The sequence below is a fragment of the Paramisgurnus dabryanus genome, chromosome 15 (genome assembly GCF_030506205.2).
Source record: "Paramisgurnus dabryanus chromosome 15, PD_genome_1.1, whole genome shotgun sequence".
Classification (NCBI taxonomy): Eukaryota; Metazoa; Chordata; class Actinopteri; order Cypriniformes; family Cobitidae; genus Paramisgurnus; species Paramisgurnus dabryanus.
Window position 1 is genome coordinate 34,766,415 of NC_133351.1, and position 22,043 is coordinate 34,788,457.

General features: G+C 37.9%; 2 protein-coding genes across 4 annotated transcripts in view; one reads left to right on the plus strand and one right to left on the minus strand.

Annotated features, from left to right (window-relative positions):
* The window catches only part of ppp1r9ala (protein phosphatase 1 regulatory subunit 9A-like A), a 49,450-nt gene extending 37,836 nt beyond the window's left edge, over positions 1-11,614 (plus strand). Inside the window, exons 15-20 of one of the 3 annotated variants that reach the window (XM_065293226.1) lie at positions 2-73; positions 151-346; positions 3,974-4,018; positions 6,328-6,444; positions 9,843-10,031; positions 10,276-11,614. In XM_065293226.1, the coding sequence (XP_065149298.1) occupies positions 2-73; positions 151-346; positions 3,974-4,018; positions 6,328-6,444; positions 9,843-10,031; positions 10,276-10,434 (778 nt within the window). In that variant the 3' untranslated portion in view covers positions 10,435-11,614. The remainder of the gene's footprint in view (position 1; positions 74-150; positions 347-3,973; positions 4,019-6,327; positions 6,445-9,842; positions 10,032-10,275) is intronic. The other 2 variants (XM_065293227.1, XM_065293228.1) reach the window with 2 other exon arrangements.
* A 591-nt stretch (positions 11,615-12,205) lies between these two features.
* pdk1 (pyruvate dehydrogenase kinase, isozyme 1) lies at positions 12,206-20,820 on the minus strand. Its single transcript, XM_065293229.1, has 11 exons — positions 20,210-20,820; positions 19,769-19,910; positions 19,611-19,682; positions 19,345-19,529; positions 17,893-17,988; positions 17,244-17,321; positions 17,088-17,164; positions 16,761-16,859; positions 15,760-15,870; positions 15,334-15,447; positions 12,206-12,981 (listed from the first exon to the last, which is right to left on the minus strand). Exons 1-11 carry the CDS (start codon positions 20,316-20,318, stop codon positions 12,841-12,843), a joined length of 1,224 nt encoding a protein of 407 aa, XP_065149301.1. The 5' UTR covers positions 20,319-20,820; the 3' UTR covers positions 12,206-12,840.
* Between the last annotated feature and the right edge of the window lie 1,223 nt (positions 20,821-22,043).

A 22,043-nucleotide genomic window follows, 5' to 3' on the forward strand; every position in this document is an offset into this window, starting at 1 on the left:
GTGGCTTAAGGAAGTCTGGTGGAAAAGGAAAGAAACAAAATAAAGAATCTATGAGGGCATCGCTGGACAGCAGGTTGGTTCACACACAAACTAAACTCAAGCCATTGCAAATAATCCAGAGCTCGCATTTACTCTTGTGTGGTTTTCTAGAGGTTCAGCAGAGTTGTTGGATGAGCCGGGGGTTCGAGTCTCCCCCTCAGAGTCCATGACCTCCATCCCCACCTGTATGCCGTTCTCCTGGTTTGGAGACAAGGACAAAGAGAAAGATAGGGCGTCCTCTTCATCCAGCAGTCTCCCATACACCACCGCAGACCACAGCGAACACACGCCCAACTCTAAAAACAAGGTGAGATCAGATGAACAAGGAAAGAGTCCGGATTATCCACTTAATTAGTTAAATAACAGACTAGACAGTTTGGTCTGGTTTCACTATGTCATTTGAAAGTTGTGAAATATCTAAAAAGTAAACGGGTATGAGTTGACTCATCTGATCTAATGCTGGATAGTACTAAAGAACTAACTAGCATAGGACAAACAATGATAAACGCCAACATCTGGCATCCAGCTGAACGTTAAAAAGAGCTTTTGAGTATGAAGCTTTTTAGGTTTTGAGTTACTTTTACGTTTGTAATCGAGAGTTGCTAGAGGAAGGACTGTGTAGAAATGCATATGGATCTGGTGTTGTATCCACAAAACATTTTATCCAATAAGAGTTCTCCTAAATAACTGTTAAAGGATTACTCCACTTTCATAAAAAAAAATCACTCACTAATTTACTCATCCCCATGTCATCCAAGATGTTTATATGTCTATTTTTGTTCAGTCGAAAATAAATAAAGCTTTTTGTGGAAAACATTCCAGGATTTTTCTCCATGAGTGGCTCTCAGCAGGCTCTAAATGATCCCAACTAATGTATAAGGCTCTTATCTAGTAAGAAAAATTTTAAATATGTACTTTTAAACCACAGCTTTTTGTTGTGCATTAGCCGTGTGACGCTCCAGCACAACCTTACGTATTACATAATCATGTTAAAAGGTCACGCATTACATATGTGAAATGAAGACATTAATTAGTATCATTCCACATACTGTACAATTTTTAATTTTTTGGCGAAAATGATGATTGTTTTACTAGTTAAGACCCTTATTTCTCGGTTGGGATCATTTAGAGTCCTTTGAAGCTGCATTGAAACTGCAAACTGTTGAGGTCAACTAAAGTCCCCTATATGGAGAAAAATCCTGGAATGTGTTCCTCAAATAATGTTATTTCTTTTCCACTGAACAAAGAAAGACAAAAGCATCTAAGATCACTTGGGTGTGAGTAAATTATCTGGATTTTTTTAATTAAAGTGGAATAATCCTTTAAAGCTATTGGGTAAATATTTACTCATAAAACATATTCACAAAGCTAATCAGACTCTAAAGGTCAAGTATAGTCCGTTTTTATTTGTACGTGAGGGTCTACGTTCAGTGTGCTTGACGAAATTTTCGCCATCAGAAGAGGAAATCTCGCATACATTGATTTTGAAATCCTGCATACATTGTACGCATAGGTCACGCATGCGCCTACAGGAGAATGTAGTATGTAGCACAGGAGATGCATTGCATTTTGTCGCAATGTGCATGCGTCAAACGTCTGCGTACACGTACGAGTCATAAACTATAGATGGTTTCATTGAATGCACGCACGTTGTTCCGGTTACGCGTCTGGGCGGAACTTAACTTCCGGTCTCTGTTTGTTTAACGGTCTGGCTAGTTGCTAAACTGAACTCTGGAACAAATACCTCATAGAAAAAAACAAATGTTTTGGTTTCCTAAAGATGAGGAGAGATAGCAATCATGGATCGTGAAGGGCCCCTATTTTTGACAGCTGATTTGTAGTTAACATTATTTACATTAATTGTAAACAGTAACGTTAGCTCAATGTAGTTTTTGATACGTTTTAGCTATGATTTGCATTAAGGTAATTTACTTTTTTACGTTAGTTATTTTGCTCGTTATCAGAAATAAACTACTTATAAAGGACTCTGTTGTTATAAGCTGCATTTGCATTGCAGATTTGCGCAAAACTTTAACGTTATTTTCGGGTGTGCCTCATAAGTCTTGAAAAGTGAAGCCTCTGGCTCTTTGATCGCCCCCTGGTGGCTGGCTGCAGTACAAGTCACGCTGGTATATGTTCAAGTGTTCATTTTTGTGATAAATTTCATTTTAGCTAGTAATTTGATGCTATAGAAACGGGGCGTGTCGTTAAGATTGGTGTGGTTGAATTGGTCGCGCGAGCGTTTGGGCGGAAGTTTGATACCGCGACTCCGCCTCTGGCTCCACGGACGATTCCTTCTACGCATGCCTTGGCTCCAAACCGACGTTTTTACGTAACATGGCGGCGAACATGGTCGGACATTTTTGGCTTCAATTCGTTACAATGGAGGGAGGCGACGTCGCGTCGTCCATCTTTTTTTACAGTCTATGGTTATTTTCTAAATGTTGACAAAAGACTTGTTGCAAAATGACGGCGTTTCCATTAACTGATAATATGCGATTGCGATAAGTCATTCCAAACATCACGTCGACTGATGTTGGTAGGTTTCCTTCTATCATATCCAGCGCACTAACCATTACATTTAATGAAGTAGATGTAAGAGTATAGTCCTTTGTATGTCATCTTTAAATAATGATTATGTGACTGACTTGCATCAGGTGACCTGAAAATGCGAATAAACTGTTTCCATTGAAGTTTGGCGAAATACACCTCTTCCAAATTGCCTAAAAAAACCACCTCATGTAAGTGTAAAAACTTTTTTGCGATATATGGGAGATTTGCGAAATTGACATGTTTTCATTTGTCGTATTTATTTAATTCGCAGTGTCAATTTGCGCAATTTAAAGGGTAATGGAAACGCAGCTCTTGATAATTTGTAGGAGTTCACCGGAACTTATTATTGCACCACGAAAGCAGAAACCATCTATAATTTGCAATGCTGTACGTTTCGACTGTGCGCATACATTCGCGTACACACAAAAAACAGACTATATTCCGGGCTTTACTAGGGAATGGGTAGAAATCAGGTAGAAAGCTAACAGAAAGGGTTTGGTTAACTTTGTTGCTAAGCATGATGTCAATTGTCAACAAGCTTACCAATAGTTATCGGCTGATGGGATGGGGCTCTGTTAGTCATTTAATGAGTAATATTAGCTGTGAAACATAAAGGAAACCAAACTGGATGCAAGAACAGCTGTTACAGCCGGAAACAGACGTTTTAGGATTGTTTATACAATTTGGTCTGATTTGTGCTTGGTTGCATAAACATAGCTGCTAAGTTAAGACTATGACTAAGTTAAGGCTTAAGAGCTAGTCTGACCAACTAGCAATTAGGGCTAATCAGTCACAAAGTCAAAACACTAGTGGAGAAAAAAATGTAGGATAGCTAAAAGTAGGGCTGACTCATTGTATCTGCAAGCTAGGAGATACTTTTAGCCTTACTTTTAAGTCTTGATCCGAGAGAGAGAGAGAGAGAGAGAGAGAGAGAGAGAGAGAGAGAAATGCACACACACAGGAAGTTGATGGACAGCCGACAATGGCTAAAGGCTGCATCCTCCGGAGGTCGCTTATGCAGGCTGCATTCGTCATCAAGCCTGGTTTATTTAAGTTAACTGAACGTTACATTTCCAATTCATAAGCATATTACAACAATTTATGATTAACTAAATATAATAGTCAACTTTATAATTGTTAATTTTCAAAAATAAGAGTCTTGATGACTTATGCAGCCTACAAATGCGACCCCCGAAGGATGCAGCCTTCCAACGGCCAGAGATTTAGTCCATGCGCTTATTTAACAGGCTGTTGAACATCTCTCTGACATCAGGGTCATGATGTCTGCCATCATTTCCTGTTCCTGTCTGGAATGTTGTGTATTTGTGGTTTAGGTTTGGAAGGCAGTGATGTGATTTAACTAACCGCTCTTTTCAAACAGACGAACCTGTCGTGGTCTTCTCTGTTCAGTCGCTCCTTAGATTTGGTACAGTATGTTTTCTCTTCTAGATGTCTAGATGTTTAGTTTAACAAAGTAACTGTAGAGCAAGTCGAGCACTAATCGAATCACATGCCGTGTGTTTGTTATAAATGCATGATGACTACATCTGTAATAATTAGAGGGTGGTTTTCTGGACAGGGCTTATCCTAGTCCCAGATTAAAATGCCTTAATTTAAAAACATCTTGCACCAACACATTTTAACACACAGTACTGTGCAGAAGTTTTAGGCCACGACCAGTCGACCAATAGCTTTGTTGTTTTAGCAAAGTTTTAACGTCTATCTATATTTATTTTTCACTCTTTTTATTAAGATACAAACACATGTGTACACAAAATTAAAAACCAAACAATTTTCAGAACTAAATGTCTTCTTCAGGCATCATTCAGTATTTAGTGTTGACCTTTTTTGGCACGAAACACATCTTAAACTTTTTTAGGGAGACTGAAGTCATTCGATTAGAATTAGAAATTAGGATTTAATTTTATTTAGGTTAAAGAGATCCTGCAGCTGCCTGCTATTGCTCAAGTGGAAGGGGAGTTTACCCTTGACACTTTAGCTTATACTTTTATACAGTTTTTAATACTACATACACATTTCCTGTATTTTCTGGTTGTATTCTAATAAAGAGACTGAGAAATAATTATAAATAATCACTATACAATTGCAAAAACAACACATCTAATGGTGGCCACCTGTATATCAGTGCTATTGTTTAGTCTCAAGACGCACACACTAGTATTGATTTTGTAAGGTATGTTTGTAAAAACTACTAGTCCTAGTAAAAAAAGTCCTAGGGGCGGTTTCTCAGACTGGGATAGACTAGTAAAAAAAATGTAAGAGCTGTCCAAAATGAAAAAACTTGCACTGACATATCTTAAAATACATCAGTGCTCCTTGCCTCAAAATGCACACAAGTAATGTTTTTAGTAAGGCATTTTTGTTCAAACTAGTTATATTTCCTAATTAAACTAGTCCTATTCCTGGCTTGAGCTTATCCCTGTGCAGGAAATAATCAAAATAATCTATAAATCTAAACCCTGTCTGCGAATCGTCCTGTAGTGTCTAGACCAGTGGTTCTCAAACTTTTTCAGCGTGCCCCCCCCTTGTGTAAGGTGCATTCCTTCGCAGCCTCCCGAAATAAAAATTTAGTTCTAAAATGTAACCTTTTAATTAAACAAAACATAATAAATTATACCTAGTAGTGCTGTTGGTTAGTTGGCTTATATTTTTTTAGGTTTAATTACACAGAATTCATGATAAATTAATGTATTTTATAAAATGTCATCAAACTGGGGCCCCCCTGGCACCATCTCGCGGTCCGCCCAGTTTGAGAACCACTGGTCTAGCATAGACCTTTGTGTTCTGTTTTGTTGTAGTTCTGGTGCAGTTTATCTGTAGGTAGTGGTCGGCCAGTATGAATTGTCTAATGACTAATACTAATATCTAGTGGGTAGGGTTGTCAGAGATTACTGTAATAAATAATGCTAGTCATATGTCATGGTGAATGCTAACACGATGAATGCTAATGATAACATAAGACACACACCATTAAAGGGATACTCCAGCACAGGGGTCTCCAATTTTTTGTGATTTGTGAACAAGGGCTACCGCAATGGATAAAACAATCTGGAGGGCTTTTTTGATATAGTGTACTCAAAACTTAAGACTTAAGGCCTTTTTACAAGATATAATAAAAAGCATCAGGTGTGCCCAGAATGTGTCTGTGAGATTTCATCTGAAAAATACCCCACAGATCATTTATTATAGCTTGTCAAAAATGCCCCTATTTGGGTGGGAGCAAAAACGTTCTGTTTTAATGTCTGTACCTTTAAATGCAAACGAGCTACAGCTCCTCACTTCCTTACAAACAGACAGTGAAAATAGATCTGATTAATACAGTCTGTAAAAATAGTATCTAGTGGACAGAGTACAAGTCGCTGAAGGTGGAAGCTATGGTAATGCAGTACTGTAAGTGGGTGGAGCTTTATCAATGTGACCTCACATTGATAAGAGAATCATAACTGCCTAATAAGACCGCTTTGGTTGAATAGGGATTAAAAACAAGGAGCGGCTGGATTTTTTTTCATCGTAGGGTGGTTGTGTTGACACACTACCAACATACATTATGTCAAAACACCTTGTAAAAGAAGCCAAGCTAATATAAAAATATGTAATAAATAAATATTTAAATTTAGGCTATTATCTGGAGTGTGCATTCTCACATTCTGTTGGCCTATACTGTATATCATGAATAGTTTAGATAATAAATGTGACTTTCTGTACTCGTTCCAGAGTTTGTCAGTGCTAGATGATTCAAACCCCAGCAGTCCTGCTTCAGATTTGTCTGGGCTGGTGGTGGAGCCCAGCCTGTCAGGTCGCTCACACACATTAACCTTCTCATCCACCGAGGTGAGTGGAGATTGCACGTCACTGGTTTGTTTGCATGGCTTTAATGTGTCTGGGAGGTCAAGCATTGTGTTGTGGACAGGGCGGAGTTCTTTTACTCGTGACTTTCCTGTTTTGTAGTTATTTTTAGTTGGAAGCATAAACGTGTGTGCTTGTTTTTATGGATTGTTTACTATGGCAGTTACTGATTTCTGATGGTTTCTTCTTGTTTTATGTGTGTGTTTTTTTATGCTGAACAGGCTCATTTATGTGCATGATGCTGTATTGCTTCTTGTTGTGTTGCTTAATTACAGTTCGCTTAAGTGTTTTGCAAAGAGAGCATTATTTATTTAAGATCTGTTTTCTATGGTGGCCGAGAAGCGCAAAACAAAACAGCAAATGAAAAACACAAAGGCAAGTTAAATAACACAATGACAAATCCAACGACAACATAAGTCAGAAAACGAAATAACAAGTCAGAAAACACAATGCAACAACAAATCTACCAACCGGAAAAGGTAGGTATATTTCGCCTGAACAGAATAGATACTGCTGATTGGACGACACCTCTGTCAATCAAGATAAACTGAAAGTACAGTACAGTTGCCACAGTTGTGCATGTGTTAAATGGATAGTTCACTTTAAAATGAAAATCGGTCATCATTTTCTCATCCTCATGTTGTTCTAAACCTGTATGAATTTATTTTTGTTCTGATGAACACAAAAGAAGATATTTTGAGAAATGATGGTAAACACACAGCTGATAGTGACCATTGACCTCCATAGTAGGAATAAAAAATATGATGGAATTTAATGGGTACTGTCAACTTTGTGCTTACCATCATTTATCACAATATTTCCAAAATATTTTTTTCCTACTATGGAAGTCAATGGTCACTATCTGCTGTGTGTTAACCATCATTTCTCAAAATATCTTTTGTGTTCATAAGAAAAAGAAATTCATACAGGTTTAGAACAACACGAGGATGAGAAAATGATGACAGAATTTTCATTTTAAGGTGAACTATCCCTTTAATACAGTATTGTCATTACTAGATTTCAAGTTTTGGCCATCATTCATTCTGCAGTTCATGTGGATAAAGGTTTTGAAAGAGTCTTTTTGCAGAACGTCACATAAACAAAACCGGAAAACAGGTCTCTTTGCTTCCGCTTGTCAAAAAATGTTAACAGCCGCATGAACTAATGGCAATATTTAAAAACTGTAATAGTATTCAGCTAACCGAGCTAGATGTTTTATTTGTTACATTTTTTTTGTTTTAGTATCCAAATGTCACTGAGAATTTTCAAAATGGGTAAACTTCAAAATATCAATCTGTATATGCAGTGGACAAAGGCACAACCAATCTTCTTCGAAGTAAAACATCTCTGTATTTATTGAAGCATGCGCAAAAGACCCGAATCGGAAGTGATGTGACCTGCTCCGAATACAGAGCTTGGTGATTTCTGAACATTGACGACAGGAAGTGGAAGTGTCCAGCTACACGACAAAGTTGAGAACAGCGACTTGCTGGAGTGACAAGCAATAGCTGGGTTTTCATCACACTGATTTTATGTGCATTTTGAAGTATCACATAAGAAAAACAAGTGATGGAAACTGCTAATTTTAAATAAAAATCCCTTAATTTGCAAAAAAAAAATTTCCGCTTGCCCGATGCGGTTTTTGACTTATGTAATAAAAAGTAAATGTGAATAACGGGAGATGGAAACAAATAAATTCTGACGTAGTGAACATTAAACCCATGTGACTGATCATCTAGCTGTACCAACTGATTGTGTCTTTAGCATATATGGGGCTTGACGTTAATGCCCTTGCTGCTCGCGCCTGCATCAACAAATCTGCATTTCTTCTTCTGTGTGCAGCATTCAGTTTGGCAATTACAAGCTGCACTGCTAATACATTTATAACTTACCCAATCATAACTAAATGCAGTCTCGTATCCATTTTTTAAGCATGTCTTGTTTAATTTACTGTTGGTTACCAATATCACCATCATTCACTCGGAACAACTCTTTGTTTTTCTTTTTTTGTGTGAATTTTAATTCGCTTCACATTTCGATGGAAACCCAGCTATTGAGAGAGTAAAGCAGTGGAGTTCACGTCATCCGTCTTTGGTCATTTATTGACCGAGAGGACAGTTACTCATTTGTTTGTAGTTGTTACTAGGACAACCAGAATTAGGAACGCCTCCTAATGACCTCATTGAAAGAGACCAGTGACATCCAGCGACGAAATTGCTAGCGGTGTTCATTTGACAAGAACATTTGATTTGCGCAGTATACCCTCCTTTTCTGGTTGATAGATTGTTTTCTGACTAATTTTTTATGACAAATTTTGTCATTGGTTTTGCTGTTGTGTTTTTTAACTTGGCATTTTGTTTTTAGATTTGCCTTTTGGAATTGTTGCTTTGTTTTGCACTTCTTGGCCATGGTAGTTTTCTGTATTGCAATACAATGAATGAGTCCATAAACTGCCAAATGTTTACTATAAACGTACAATAATAGTGAAACATCTGGTGAGCACGTTTAAGGTGCGTTTAAAGGACCACGCCCAGATTTGGGGAATTTAGCTTATTCACCATATCCCCCAGAGTTAAATAAGTCCATACATACCTTTTTCATCTCTGTGCGTGCTGTAACTCTGTCTGACGCAGCCCCCGCTAGCTTAGCTTAGCACAAAGACTGGAAGTGAATGGCTCCAGGTAGCAAACTGCTCCCAATAAGTGACAAGATAAGGCAATAGTTCATTCCTATTTATGTGTTGAGATTTGTATAGTCACACCGTGTACAAATAACAAGGTGATATGAGACACAGCCATCTTTTAACCCTATACATACTGGGAACTATATTCTCTGAAGACGAAGCACTGCCGCATGGGTGGAGTGATTTGCACGACTCTGTCCGAACTCTCTGCTCCTCACCAGGGGCTTCTCGGTGCTGCGAGCAAATCACCCCACCCAAGTAGCAGTGCTTCGTCTTCTGAGAATATAGTTCCCAGTATGTATACTGTTAAAAGATGGCTGTGTCTCATATCACCTTGTTATTTGTACACAGTGTGACTATACAAATCACAACACATAAATAGGAAAATGTTGGCGTTATTTTGTCACTTATTGGGAGCAGTTTGCTACCTGGAGCCATTCACTTCCAGTATTTGTGCTAAGCTAAGCTAGCGGGGGCTGCGTCAGACAGAGTTACAGCACGCACAGAGATGAAAAAGGTATGTATGGACTTATCTAACTCTGGGGGATACGGTGAATAAGCTAAATTCCCAAAATCTGGGCGTGGTCCTTTAAGATTCACATCACAGTAATGATCTGATGATGATTGTGTAAGAGAAAACATCATTAGCCTGTTATACAGCAGAGATCTAAGAGATGTCCACACTATCTGTGTTTGTTAGATGCTGGACGACGACTCGAGCTCTGCAGGGAAGGACTATCAGTGGCAGAATCGGCCGGTGTCTGATTGGACGTCTCAGCAGGTGTGTCATTGGCTGATGGGCATGAACATGGATCAGTACACACCAGAGTTCAGCACGCAGTCCATCGACGGACAGCAGCTGTTAAACCTGGACAGTGACAGACTCAAGGTGGGCGGAGCTTTGCAGATATTACATGAATGAGTTATTTAAACTAAGAGCAATTTTATAAGCTGTACAAACAAGTCATCTATACATCTTTGTGGTTTTGTCTCAGTCATCTGTTTAAATAGCAACACAACTACATTTTACAAAGTAGCTTCCTTGATACTGTTTATTAAGTATTCAGAAAATCAATAACTGGATCATACAGGAGTGGTTTGTTTATGTGCTTAAATAAAATCCTCTTGTGCAGGCTCTCGGTGTGTCCAGTCAAAACGACCGTGCCACCATCAAGAAGAAACTGAAGGAGATGAAGAAAGCTCAGGAGAAGATGGAGAAACAGCGCGAGAAGCGAGATAAAGAGGCCAGACGGAGCGGACGGCTGCCTGCCAGTACTGACTCGCTATGCTGATGATCATTCATCTCTCTCTTATCTTTTTACTGTTGGGCACACATCAACTATACACAAGTTACATCAACTAAACCAATACTGTACTTGCGTGACAAATCCTGTCAGCGATCAGTAACTTTATTAATAACCTGTCTCATCTTAATGCTAAAACATTAAGCTCATTATCAAACCCTAAGCTTCAGTACATTTGTCTTGACCACTATTGAACAGGTTATAGGTTTGACCCGTGTGTCTTTATAACCACTCTCACTACAGCTTTAATATCACCTGAATGTGTGTTCATCTGAGACTATGAGATATGTTTACTGAATATGACCATCTTTCATCCCATTCCCTTATGGGTAAGAGTTTTTTTTTGTTTGTTTGTTTATTACACTAGCTTGTATGATGGCTCGGGTGAATATTCTGCCGTCCAACCTATAGCAGGCCAAACAAAAATGTTATTAGTTTTAATTTTCTTTTATAATTCAACCACTGTAGGGGCTATAAAACACTACACAGCTATTTTTATGATTAAATATAGTTAAACGCCTATTTTCACAACTTTGCCGCTAATATTGCGGCACGAATAGTGCTTTTAAAATATTTTATATAGTATATTTTTAGGCCTGTAGTGCCGATTGGATCATTTTGCTGGATTTACTTTGTACAGTTGCGTAATATGAGCACTATATTTTTACTGAAACATATAAGTGGGGCATGGTTTATAAATGTACAAATGAAATGTTTTATACACGTTTATTAATTGGAATCTAACTTTTTCTACTAAGTAGAATAGCTGACTGGTTAAAACCGTTTTGCTTATTCTAAAATACGGAGTAAAACTCACATTCATGCGTCTGCGATTGAAGAATACATTGTTTCTTGTTTATTTGGACAATTACGACTTGTATATCACGAAAACGGCACCTGCATAGATTATTACTATATATAACATAGTTTTATAAGTAACCGTGGCCAAAAGTGTATTTCACTGACGGTGTGTAATGAATTGAAATAGTTGATCGTCATCTGATTGTAAGCTTTGTTTATTTGTGCTTATGTCATCATCATGATGTATTTTTCTACTTTGTAAAATAGATGATTTTGGACAGAACGACTTATTAAAACTCAAATCAAACTTTCTACCTGGTACAAAAATGTCTAAGCTGCAAATTAAATGCTTTCAACGATCTAACAATGTTTGAGTGGTCATTCTCAAATATTTCAATATGGTATATTTTAAGACAATAACATAGCAGGATTAAAGGGATTCACCCAAAAATGAAAATGCAGTTTTTTTTCCTCAAAACTGTATAAATGTCTTTGTTTTAATGAACACAAAGGAAGATATTTTGAGGAATCAAACCGTTCATGAGCACCATTCACTTCCATACTATTCTTTTTTCTTATTATAGAAGTGAATGCATGAAAGTGAGTAAGTGACTGAATTTTCATTTTTGGGTGAACTATCCCTTTAAGACAATGGTTCTCAAACTGGGGTCCGGGGCCCTGCGAGATGGTGCCAGGGGGGGCCCAGTTTTATGACATTATATAAAATACATTAATTTATCATTAATTCTGTGAAATTAATCCTAAAAAAAATAAGGCAGCACTACTTTGTATAATTTAATGTTTTGTTTAATTAAAATGTGAAGTTTTAGAACTGTTTTTTGTCATAAATTTTCTTTGGGGGGGCCGCACACTGAAAAAGTTTGAGACCACTGCTTTAAAATACATTGCTGTACACTAATGTAATTGCAGTCTCACACACTCCAGCAGAGGGCATTGCATCTTTCTACATAAAACCCTTTATTGACACATTCAGTATGAGTTTCAGACTAATGAATACAGTTTTGTATATTTATATTTAAGTAGTCAAGCACATTTTTTGTAAGTGAATAGTTTGAAACTTTAGTTAACACAGCACACATAACACTCAGAAAATAAAACCTCATTTCAAGAAACAGAATTTGTAACAGGATGGTGCTTGGAATGTGAAGCCCAGATCAATACTGTCAAAAACCAACACTGCAAAATGAATAAAAGTTTCTTATAATGGCAGACAAAAATAAATATTAAGCTGACATACAGTATTTTTTAGCCAAATATAAGAATTTTAGGAAAATACATGTTTCGGGGATTATACTGACAAACACACCCAAGCACTGACAGCCTGATCCTAGATCTGAGTTTGGCACTAGACATGTGAGATGACACTAATAATGCCAACCATTGCAGTTCAGATCATTTTAATCTGTCCCGACTACTTACTAGAGAAGTGTAGCATGTAATACCCCAGATCGTGACTTGTGATATTACTCTTAGCTTATATCTGTTATCTATTATGAATGGATCTGTTTATTCAATCTGTAATAGGAAGTCCCAATATAAACTGGATGAGCAGCTTTGAGTTTTTAATAGAGACTAGAAGCTGCGGAACGTCGTCATGTCCTTGGGCTCTTTGCTGGGAACACACCAATCGTCCGCCTCATGGATGCTCTTATAATGTTTCCAGGCGGATTTGTTGTAAACCGGAAGTCTTTCGATGGACTCTGTAGACAAAGCCTTCAAACAGATGGACAACCATTAATGTAAGAACTAATAAAATGAATACAGTACTTCTGTTACACAAACAGATAGCATATTTAAGAATAAACATCTTATTTTGACCATGCTGATCCCATTAAGACAATATGAGGTGGTTTCTAGAACAGGGTTTATCCTAGTCCCAGACTAAAATGCATTTTTAAGACGCCTTAATTTAAAAACATGCATCTTAACACATATCAGTGCCATTGTTTAGTTTCAAGATGCACAGCAGTAATGTTTTTTGTAAGGTATTTTTGTAAAAACTACTTTTCCTAATATAACTAAGGCCTAGTCCTAACTTATCTTAACCCCATCTGGGAAACTGCCCATATATCAAATAAGTCCCGGATCTAGACAGCTATAAGTTGGGTATGATGGATGAGGTTCTGGGTGGACATCTGACAGAAGGGGATTCAGTAAATCACTAATAAATCTGTCATGCCTTGGGTCTGCAACAGGCGCAGGATTAAAAAGCTGACAATATTTAAAATATATGTAAAAAAGAAAAAAAATTCCTGCCCTAAAAGCAAATGACAGACTATTATGCTAAAATTCAGGAACGAGAATGGAAGAATAACAACAAAAGATTAAAAACCTAACATTTAAACATAGATACTGTATTCACACTAACAGTTTACTTTTACCCAATGTACATAAATTTGATTGGGTGGGCAAGACACATTTTTGGGGTGGGCCAACCGTACCCAATGCCAAATCCAGACCAAATCTTCTACTGTATATGCTTTTTCTATATACACTCACCTAAAGGATTATTAGGAACACCATACTAATACTGTGTTTGACCCTTCTTTCGCCTTCAGAACTGCCTTAATTCTACGTGGCATTGATTCAACAAGGTGCTGAAAGCATTCTTTAGAAATGTTGGCCCATATTGATAGGATAGCATCTTGCAGTTGATGGAGATTTGTGGGATGCACATCCAGGGCATGAAGCTCTCGTTCCACCACATCCCGAAGACGCTCTATTGGGTTGAGATCTGGTGACTGTGGGGGCCATTTTAGTACAGTGAACTCATTGTCATGTTCAAGACACCAATTTGAAATTATTTGAGCTTTGTGACATGGTGCATTATCCTGCTGGAAGTAGCCATCAGAGGATGGGTACATGTTGGTCATAATGGGATGCACATGGTCAGAAACAATGCTCAGGTAAGCCGTGGCATTTAAACGATGCCCAATTGGCACTAAAGGGCCTAAAGTGTGCCAAGAAAACATCACCCACATCATTACACCACCACTACCAGCCTGCACAGTGGTAACAAGGCATGATGGATCCATGTTCTCATTCTGTTTACACCAAATTCTGACTCTACCATCTGAATGTCTCAACAGAAATCGAGACTCATCAGACCAGGCAACATTTTTCCAGTCTTCAACTGAGCTTGTGCAAATTGTAGCCTGTTTTTCCTATTTGTAGTGAAGATGAGTGGTACCCGGTGGGGTCTTCTGCTGTTGTAGCCCATCCACCTCAAGGTTGTGCGTGTTGTGGCTTCACAAATGCTTAGCTGCATACCTCGGTTGTAACGAGTGCTTATTTCAGTCAAAGTTGTTCTTCTATCAGCTTGAATCAGTCGGTCCATTCTTCTCTGACCTCTAGCATCAACAAGGCATTTTCGCCCACAGGACTGCCGCATACTGGATGTTTTTCCATTTTCACACCATTCTTTGTAAACCCTAGAAATGGTTGTGCGTGAAAATCCCAGTAACTGAGCAGATGGTGAAAAACTCATTCTTACATTCAGTTTGGAGTTCAGGGGATTGTCTTGACCAGGACCACACCACTAAATGCATTGAAGCAACTGCCATGTGGTTGATTTGATAATTGCCTGAATGAGAAATTTAACAGGTGTTCCTAAAAATCCTTTAGGTGAGTGTACAGGGTTCCCACTCTAAGTCAAATTTCCTGACAATGCCCTGATTTTTCCCTGACTAAAAGCTGAATTCCCATGACCTATGTCCGGGATGCCGTGAGCCTAAAAATAATGTAGTGTACACGTGAGTTTAAAAAAAATTACCTTAACATCCGTGTATGAATAAACAGTACCAATAAAAAGCTGTTTAAATTGTAGTCTGTGGAGACTTGGACCCGAAAATGGCATCCATTACCTCACAAGCAGATTACATATTGATAAATGTAAACTAAACTTTAATGCAACTAACAATAATCCCTGATATTCCATGATATTCCAGAAATTCCATGACCCATGGGAAACCTGTATATAAGACATTATCTCATATCTACATAATTGTGGATTCAAAAACCAAGATTACAGCTGACTAATATCTTAATACAGAGAGAAATACTCACTCTAATGTATATGACAGCGTCTGTGCCGTATCCCTCCATAGAGTAGAGCTTCAGATCTCCTTGGAAATATCTGGCGTAGAGTCTGGAGATGGGCAGCCCATAACCATAACCAGCCTAAAAGTCCAGGACAAAATACATCATCACATCAACAGCAAACATCACCGTCTCCTGCTTAGTGCTATGATAAATAGCATCATTTGAAATATATGTGACCCTATCAGAGAAATCCAGACCCAAGTAACCCAATCTGATGATGAGAAGCATTCAACAGCCTATTCGTTTTAACTGTCGTATCAAAATTGGCAGTAAGAGTCATAAAATTTTGCTGGTACTGAGATCAACTCCTGACATCGTGCTATCATGACAGCCTCATTAATATTCATGTTTGATTTCTCCTGATTGTGGCTGTTGTGATGTAACACTGACCAGAGGAGTGGCTCGAGATGTGTCCATCTGAGGACGAGGGGCGGTGGAGTAGGTGTATGTAAATAACCGGTCAATCTTCCTCAACGGAACTCCTCCTCCACAATCACTGACCTATGAGAGAGCACAAAACAAATCAGATTATAAGGAATAGTGAAAATTACCCCATGATTTACTCGCCCTCAAGCCATCATTGATGTATATTGATATACTTTTTCCAAACGAACACAATCGGTGTTATATTAGAAGCATTATAATGACAGTGAATAGTGCTTCTGATTTAAAGCCCCCAAATGTCCATCCATCCTTCACAGAAGGAAAGCACATGGCTCCAGGGGGTTAATAAAGGCCATCTGAAGGCAATGGATGCAACTTTAAAAATGGAAAATTTCATTCATGACCAACCTGCATTCACAAGAGGGTGCGTTTCCAGCAGATGTTTATAAAGTTTTAAATGTTGCCCTTAGAAGGGCTTTATTAATCCCTTGGAGCTGTGTGGATCACTTCTGTTAAGGAGTGATAAACCTTTTTTGGGCTTTAAATCAGAAGCACCGTTTACTATCATTATAAAACTTGGAACAGCCAGGATGCTTTCTAATATAACACCGATTGTGTTTGTCTGAATTAAGATAAACATCTACATTGAGGATAAGTAAAATTGACACCACTAAAAATCATGAGGTACTTTTCATTTTTGGATGAATTATCCCTTGAAGTCAGTGACTCACATTACACCGGGCTCACAGTCGGAATGAACGATCGGATATCAACAAGACAAATGATCAGTTTGATCTATGAATGCATTCTTAAGGACATAAAGAGGGATGTTTATGAAATCAAATCTAATCCAAATGTGTTTGTTGGGTCAGTGTGAAACCCCTGTTGGCAGTTTTTGGATCAAAGTAAGTGAGACTTTAGGATGTTAGGGTTTGTTGGATCAGTGTATATTGGCCTTTACTGTTTTAGCTGATCATACAGACTTATCAAAACCTGTCTGACAATACCTTAACCGTCAGATCTTCATCTCCGAGAGCGATCTTCACATGTACCGGCGGATACTTCATGGCGTCTTCGTGAAGTTCCATGGTAGCGCGCATGGCATTCTGCAGGAGTCACACAGTATATTTATAGCCCAGCACTCCTGCTACAAAACTTGCTCTTAGAGAACAGAGCGAAGCCTTTTATTACATTTACTACAGCATTAAATCACAAACTGAATCTTTATACTTTTCTGTTATATGAGGGGCAAACATCTAAAACATAATACACCACAACCACCATGCAGTCAAATTATTAGAATCATTTCAAAGGTAAGAAAAGATGTACACCACCTTAAAGAGCTCAAATATCATATGATACAGATGAGAGGGCACATAAACCACAGTAATGGGTTTATCAGGACCTTTACCTGCAAAACAAATGAGAAACAAGTCATACTCCTCCTAAACAATATCATACAGAGTAGTGATGACCGCTTATCTGGTTACCATTGAATTCCTCCAGTACAAGCTCCGGTGAGTTCATATAATACCGGTCGCACAGGTTTCGAGCGTTCTCGTAAGCATCTGAAAAACATGTCATTGAACTCCATTTAGATTTATGCACGCGGTAGATTTATGCATGTCTAGACAAACCTCTCTAACCGTTTCTAAAACACGTGAAATATTCCTCAATGGCTTGAATAAAACTGTGAAAGGAATTGATTTAGGGGTGGTTTCCCGGACAGGGATCAGCTTAAGCCAGGACTAGACCTTAGTTTAATTAGGAAATATAAGAAATGTTTAACAAACATGCCTCATTAAAAACATTACTTGTGTGCATTTTGAGGCAAAACCAAGGGCACTGATGTATTTTAAGATATCAGTTTGGACAGCTCTTACATTTATTTTAGTCTAGGACTAATAGACTATAATTATCCTTATGTGACTTTAATACATGCGTCTCATAAAAGACATCTTTCTTGAATGTAATAATGATGTCAGCAGATCAGGTGAAGATTAGTCACTCAGAAGATTAGGAACGTAACAGCACACATCTCCTCAAACACTGCGATATTCAATGTGTCATTTGTGAAACCATCAATGATCTGTTATTTTTTCTAAATTTAAAAGAGAAAATTAATAATTTTTTAATTACCTTTCACAACATCAGACAGACGACAGCTGGGGTCAATACTGCCGATCTGTTTGGGATGAGCGGGATTCACGCGCACATTTCCTCCAAACAGAAGTGCTGGAAAAACACAAGCAATGATATATATCAGTGGTTCTCAAACTTTTTCAGCGTGGGCCCCCCTTGTGTACGGTGCATTCCTTCGCAATTTATGACAAAAAACAGTTCTAAAACTTAACATTTTAATTAAACAAAAACTTTAATTATACAAAGTAGTGCTGTTGGTTAGTAGCCTTATTTTTTTTTAGGTTTAATTACACAGAATTCAATGTATTTTACAAAATGTCATAAAACTGGGCCCCCTGCACCATGTCGCGGCCCCCCTAGGGGCCCCGGCCCCTAGTTTGAGAACCACTGATATATATTACACTTCTCAAGTAAGTGGTGGCACAACATGGCTTCATGTTTACACAAAACCATCAGTTATGGATTAGATTCAGAAATCTGGGATATGCACGTGAATGTACGTCGACTATTACCAAAGTTTTAAATATTAATATTTTTCTTACAAAATCGCCTTTATTAACCCCACGGAGCCATGTGGATTGAGCTATGTGAGGGATGGGTGGCTTTAAATCAGAAGCACCATTTACTACCATTATACAGCCAGAACAGGTGAACTATCCCTTTAAGTGCAGTCCAGCACCACACACCTACAAAATAAATTAAAAAATGACATTTTCAAATGGAAAGTTCACCCAAAAATGTTAACTTTGTCATTATTTACTCAACCTCATGTTGTGTGAACCCCCAATATTTTTCATTATTCTTCAGAATCTAAATTCATTTTTTCAAGTGTTGTGTGGGGTCTTCTGGTTACTGGTGACCACCTTGGTTCAAAATGACCTAAAACTGTAAAAAAAAGTGTCCTGAAGACGTTTCCTCCACTACTTTTTTGTTGTGGATATCTCTATTGTTTCAGTTGTTACACATTATTAAAACAGGAAACATCCTGAAAAACAGAGGATGTGCATTGACAGAAATTTTCGACAAAGAAAGACATTGGGGGTTGAAACACACATGTGGGTGAGTAAATAATGACAACAACATTTTAATTTTGGGGTAAAGTATCCCAAAGATGTGTTTTCCCACCCGTAACACTAATGCGGTATCCCTTTGAAATGTAAAGCAAAAATAACAATGAAAGTTACCACTCTTCGTTCCCAAGCAGTCACCAAAGGTGTGCCTAACCAAATGGTCAGAGGATATGATGTTTAAACAGATGTCTTATGCTACCACATATCTGTCTCTCTGCCACTTCCAAATAATAATGAATGAAATATCACTTAGGTGTCATTCCCATATGGGTGAGACCGGGGTAAGAGACACCAAAATGAAGCCTTTTTGGGAAATAAGCTCTCTCAGGAAGTGAAGTTGAAGGCTTTGACTGCAATTTCTTACAAACGTTTGTCTTACTGTGCTGATTCAGGAGCATTCGGATGGAAATCCTGCTCATGTAGAAGCGATCCAGGAAGTATTGCATGTTCTGGCTGGTGATTGGGTCGGTACCGTAGGTTTCCTTAAATTCCACCACGCCTTGTGCCATGGTGGGCACTACATCGTTGTGTCGGTTTCTGATCTTAATCACAGCATCTGTAAAGCTAAAACCAATAGAAACATGTCGAGTAGGTGGTATACACATGTATTCATGGACTGGGGAGGGTATTTGTTGTTTTTATTACCCCTGTGTGACTCTTTCATCATCAACATCCTTGTCCTGGAACTCAAGAATATCCTGGAAACTTTGCATGTACCTACAGAGATGCAGCACAACTAAATGATGTGGTTCATGTTAGGATCTTTAATGTTTATGGGTTTATACATACATATTTACACTGACCAGCTCTGCACCAGTCGCACTGATGGAGTCCTCAATAGGTTATCAGGTAATAAATCGATTTCTTTCATTATATTTGCCAGCCGGACGGGCAGCTCCTGTCTCAGAAACGTGAAAGATGTTTTCTCACAGGCATTCTCTGAACCTGTACAGACAACAAAGATAAAAGTGAAAAATGAAAGTCACCACTGCCTGGTCATGTGCATACTTGTACCGTGGTATTACCCCAGGTTATGGAGATAAATCTTTAGTTCAGTGAAAAACAGTTTATATCCGATTCAATCACTGTCTACTGATAATCATAGCAGATTTATGTTTGTGTAAATATGGTCCATTTGATTCTCCTTTAAATTTGGATCTATTTCATTTACGTCTTCTCCAGTAAAGAACATGTTAATATCAGATACATCAACTGTAGTTTAATTCAAAAATTGACTGACTTACCAAAATCTATGAATTGTTTGATAGAGAGAGGAGAAGGTGAGAATCTGGAATAATAATCTATTTGCTTGGAGATGGACGCAACCCTCATCAAAGTCCTGAAAATCCTCATGTTGGCCGCGTTGTTACTGTTTCTCCGAAACGTCTAGACAAGCTGTCATGAAGTGTCCCGTAGGGTTTCTAGATTCATTTCTGTCTGTCCCGAGCACGATCAGCACCAGACTGTTCACAAGGTTCCTCTCTGTACAAAGCCAAATGTCAGGACTGGCACGTGTCACGCTTTACTCCTTTAAGTCGGTGATGCAGATCAGCACGTTCACCCGTCTGTAACAGCCATTACAGAGACGATTTAAGCATGCAGGTAATCCCAAAGGAAATACAGTGTACACACTGATTATAAACACAGCATCAGCACACATTGGCCCGCATTAAAGCACTGCGCACACTATCCACAAACCTCTAAACACTCCAGACGCAGCGAATGAAAGCATGTATCTGGTGTTTCGTTGCTTTAGTCACAAGATTTCGTAAGGTTTCTATAAACAACGTTAATACTGCACGTACAAAGATGATTCCGTAAGGGAAAGAGCGTCCACTTTGTTTAACTTCCGTATTACTTCATCATTGTATCACGTGCCTTCGTGTGGGGCTGCTGATTGGTTAAACTAGTGGCATTTGTTCTCAAACTTTAACATAGCCCATATACAAACACATTAATCAAGGATTGAACACGAAACTAGTTGTGACATTTGTAACATTAAAATTAATAATGAATTATTAAAATTAAAAGTGTGAAGAGGTGCACCACCATTAATATGAATGCTATCTTTGATTATTTCACAACACTTGCAAGTACTTTTGTATGTAAAACACTTGGTATCTCTACTATGTAAATAGTTGTTTTTATGCATTTTAAATGCTTCATAATATGTGTTTGTTTATGTCATTAATTCAGCAAAGTTTAATTGTAAATGTCTAATAGTTTAACATTGAACAGAAATAAAGTTTTTAGATACATACACAGCTAACAATTTTTGGTTCACAAAACGTTTCCCTAACGTTAGTTTTTGGTTCCCATAACGTTATTTTCCAAGGTTGGTTAGCCAGGAAAGTTTTCTTTACAGAAATAAAACGTTATTTTAGGTTAGTTTAACGTTCCCCTTACGCTAGAATAACGTTCTTATCACGTTAGAAAAACATCAGAGAAACGTTATTTTTAGGTTAGTTTAACATTACCCTAACGTTAGAGAAACGGCCTTTTACTCGCAATACGTCACAATACGGAAGTAAAGTCAATCGCGGCTTCTTGTTCTCTAGGACCAAATACGTTTATGACACAAATCTAAAGCTTAAAACACATCTGTCTGTAACATTTATCTTATTATTTTATTTGTAAAAAACTAGAAAACAACTGTCAACAAGAGTACACGCGATACACCGGCTACATCTAGACAGCTGACGTGTTGCCCTGGTGCCGCACAGACGCCTCTGAAAACAGTTTCTGCAGGCTTCTTAAAATGATAGTTCACCCAAAAATGAAAATTCTGTCATCATTTTCTCATCATTATGTTGTTGCAAACCTGTATGATTTTTTTTTCTGATAGACACAAAATAAGATATTTTGATAAATGAGGGTAAGTCAGTGGTTACAATCAGCTGTGTGCTTATCATCTTTTATTAAAATATCTTCTTTTGTGTTCATCAAAATTAAAAACTAATACAGGTTTAGAACAACACGAGGAAGAAAAAAATTTTAATTTTTGGGGAACTGTCCCTTTAAGTGTAAAAAAATATTTAAAATAGATATATAGAAATGCAACCAAAAGTTGTTAAAAAT

What these genes read in the sequence shown, in the direction of transcription:
- pdk1 (XM_065293229.1), bottom strand. Translation starts at nt 20,318, where the DNA reads ATGAGGATTTTCAGGACTTTGATGAGGGTTGCGTCCATCTCCAAGCAA. An exon ending in GTGCGACTGGTGCAGAGCTG is followed by an intron (nt 19,683 to 19,768) that starts GTCAGTGTAAAT and finishes GCATCTCTGTAG; the next exon opens with GTACATGCAAAGTTTCCAGG. An exon ending in TCTGTCTGATGTTGTGAAAG is followed by an intron (nt 17,322 to 17,892) that starts GTAATTAAAAAA and finishes CATGTTTTTCAG; the next exon opens with ATGCTTACGAGAACGCTCGA.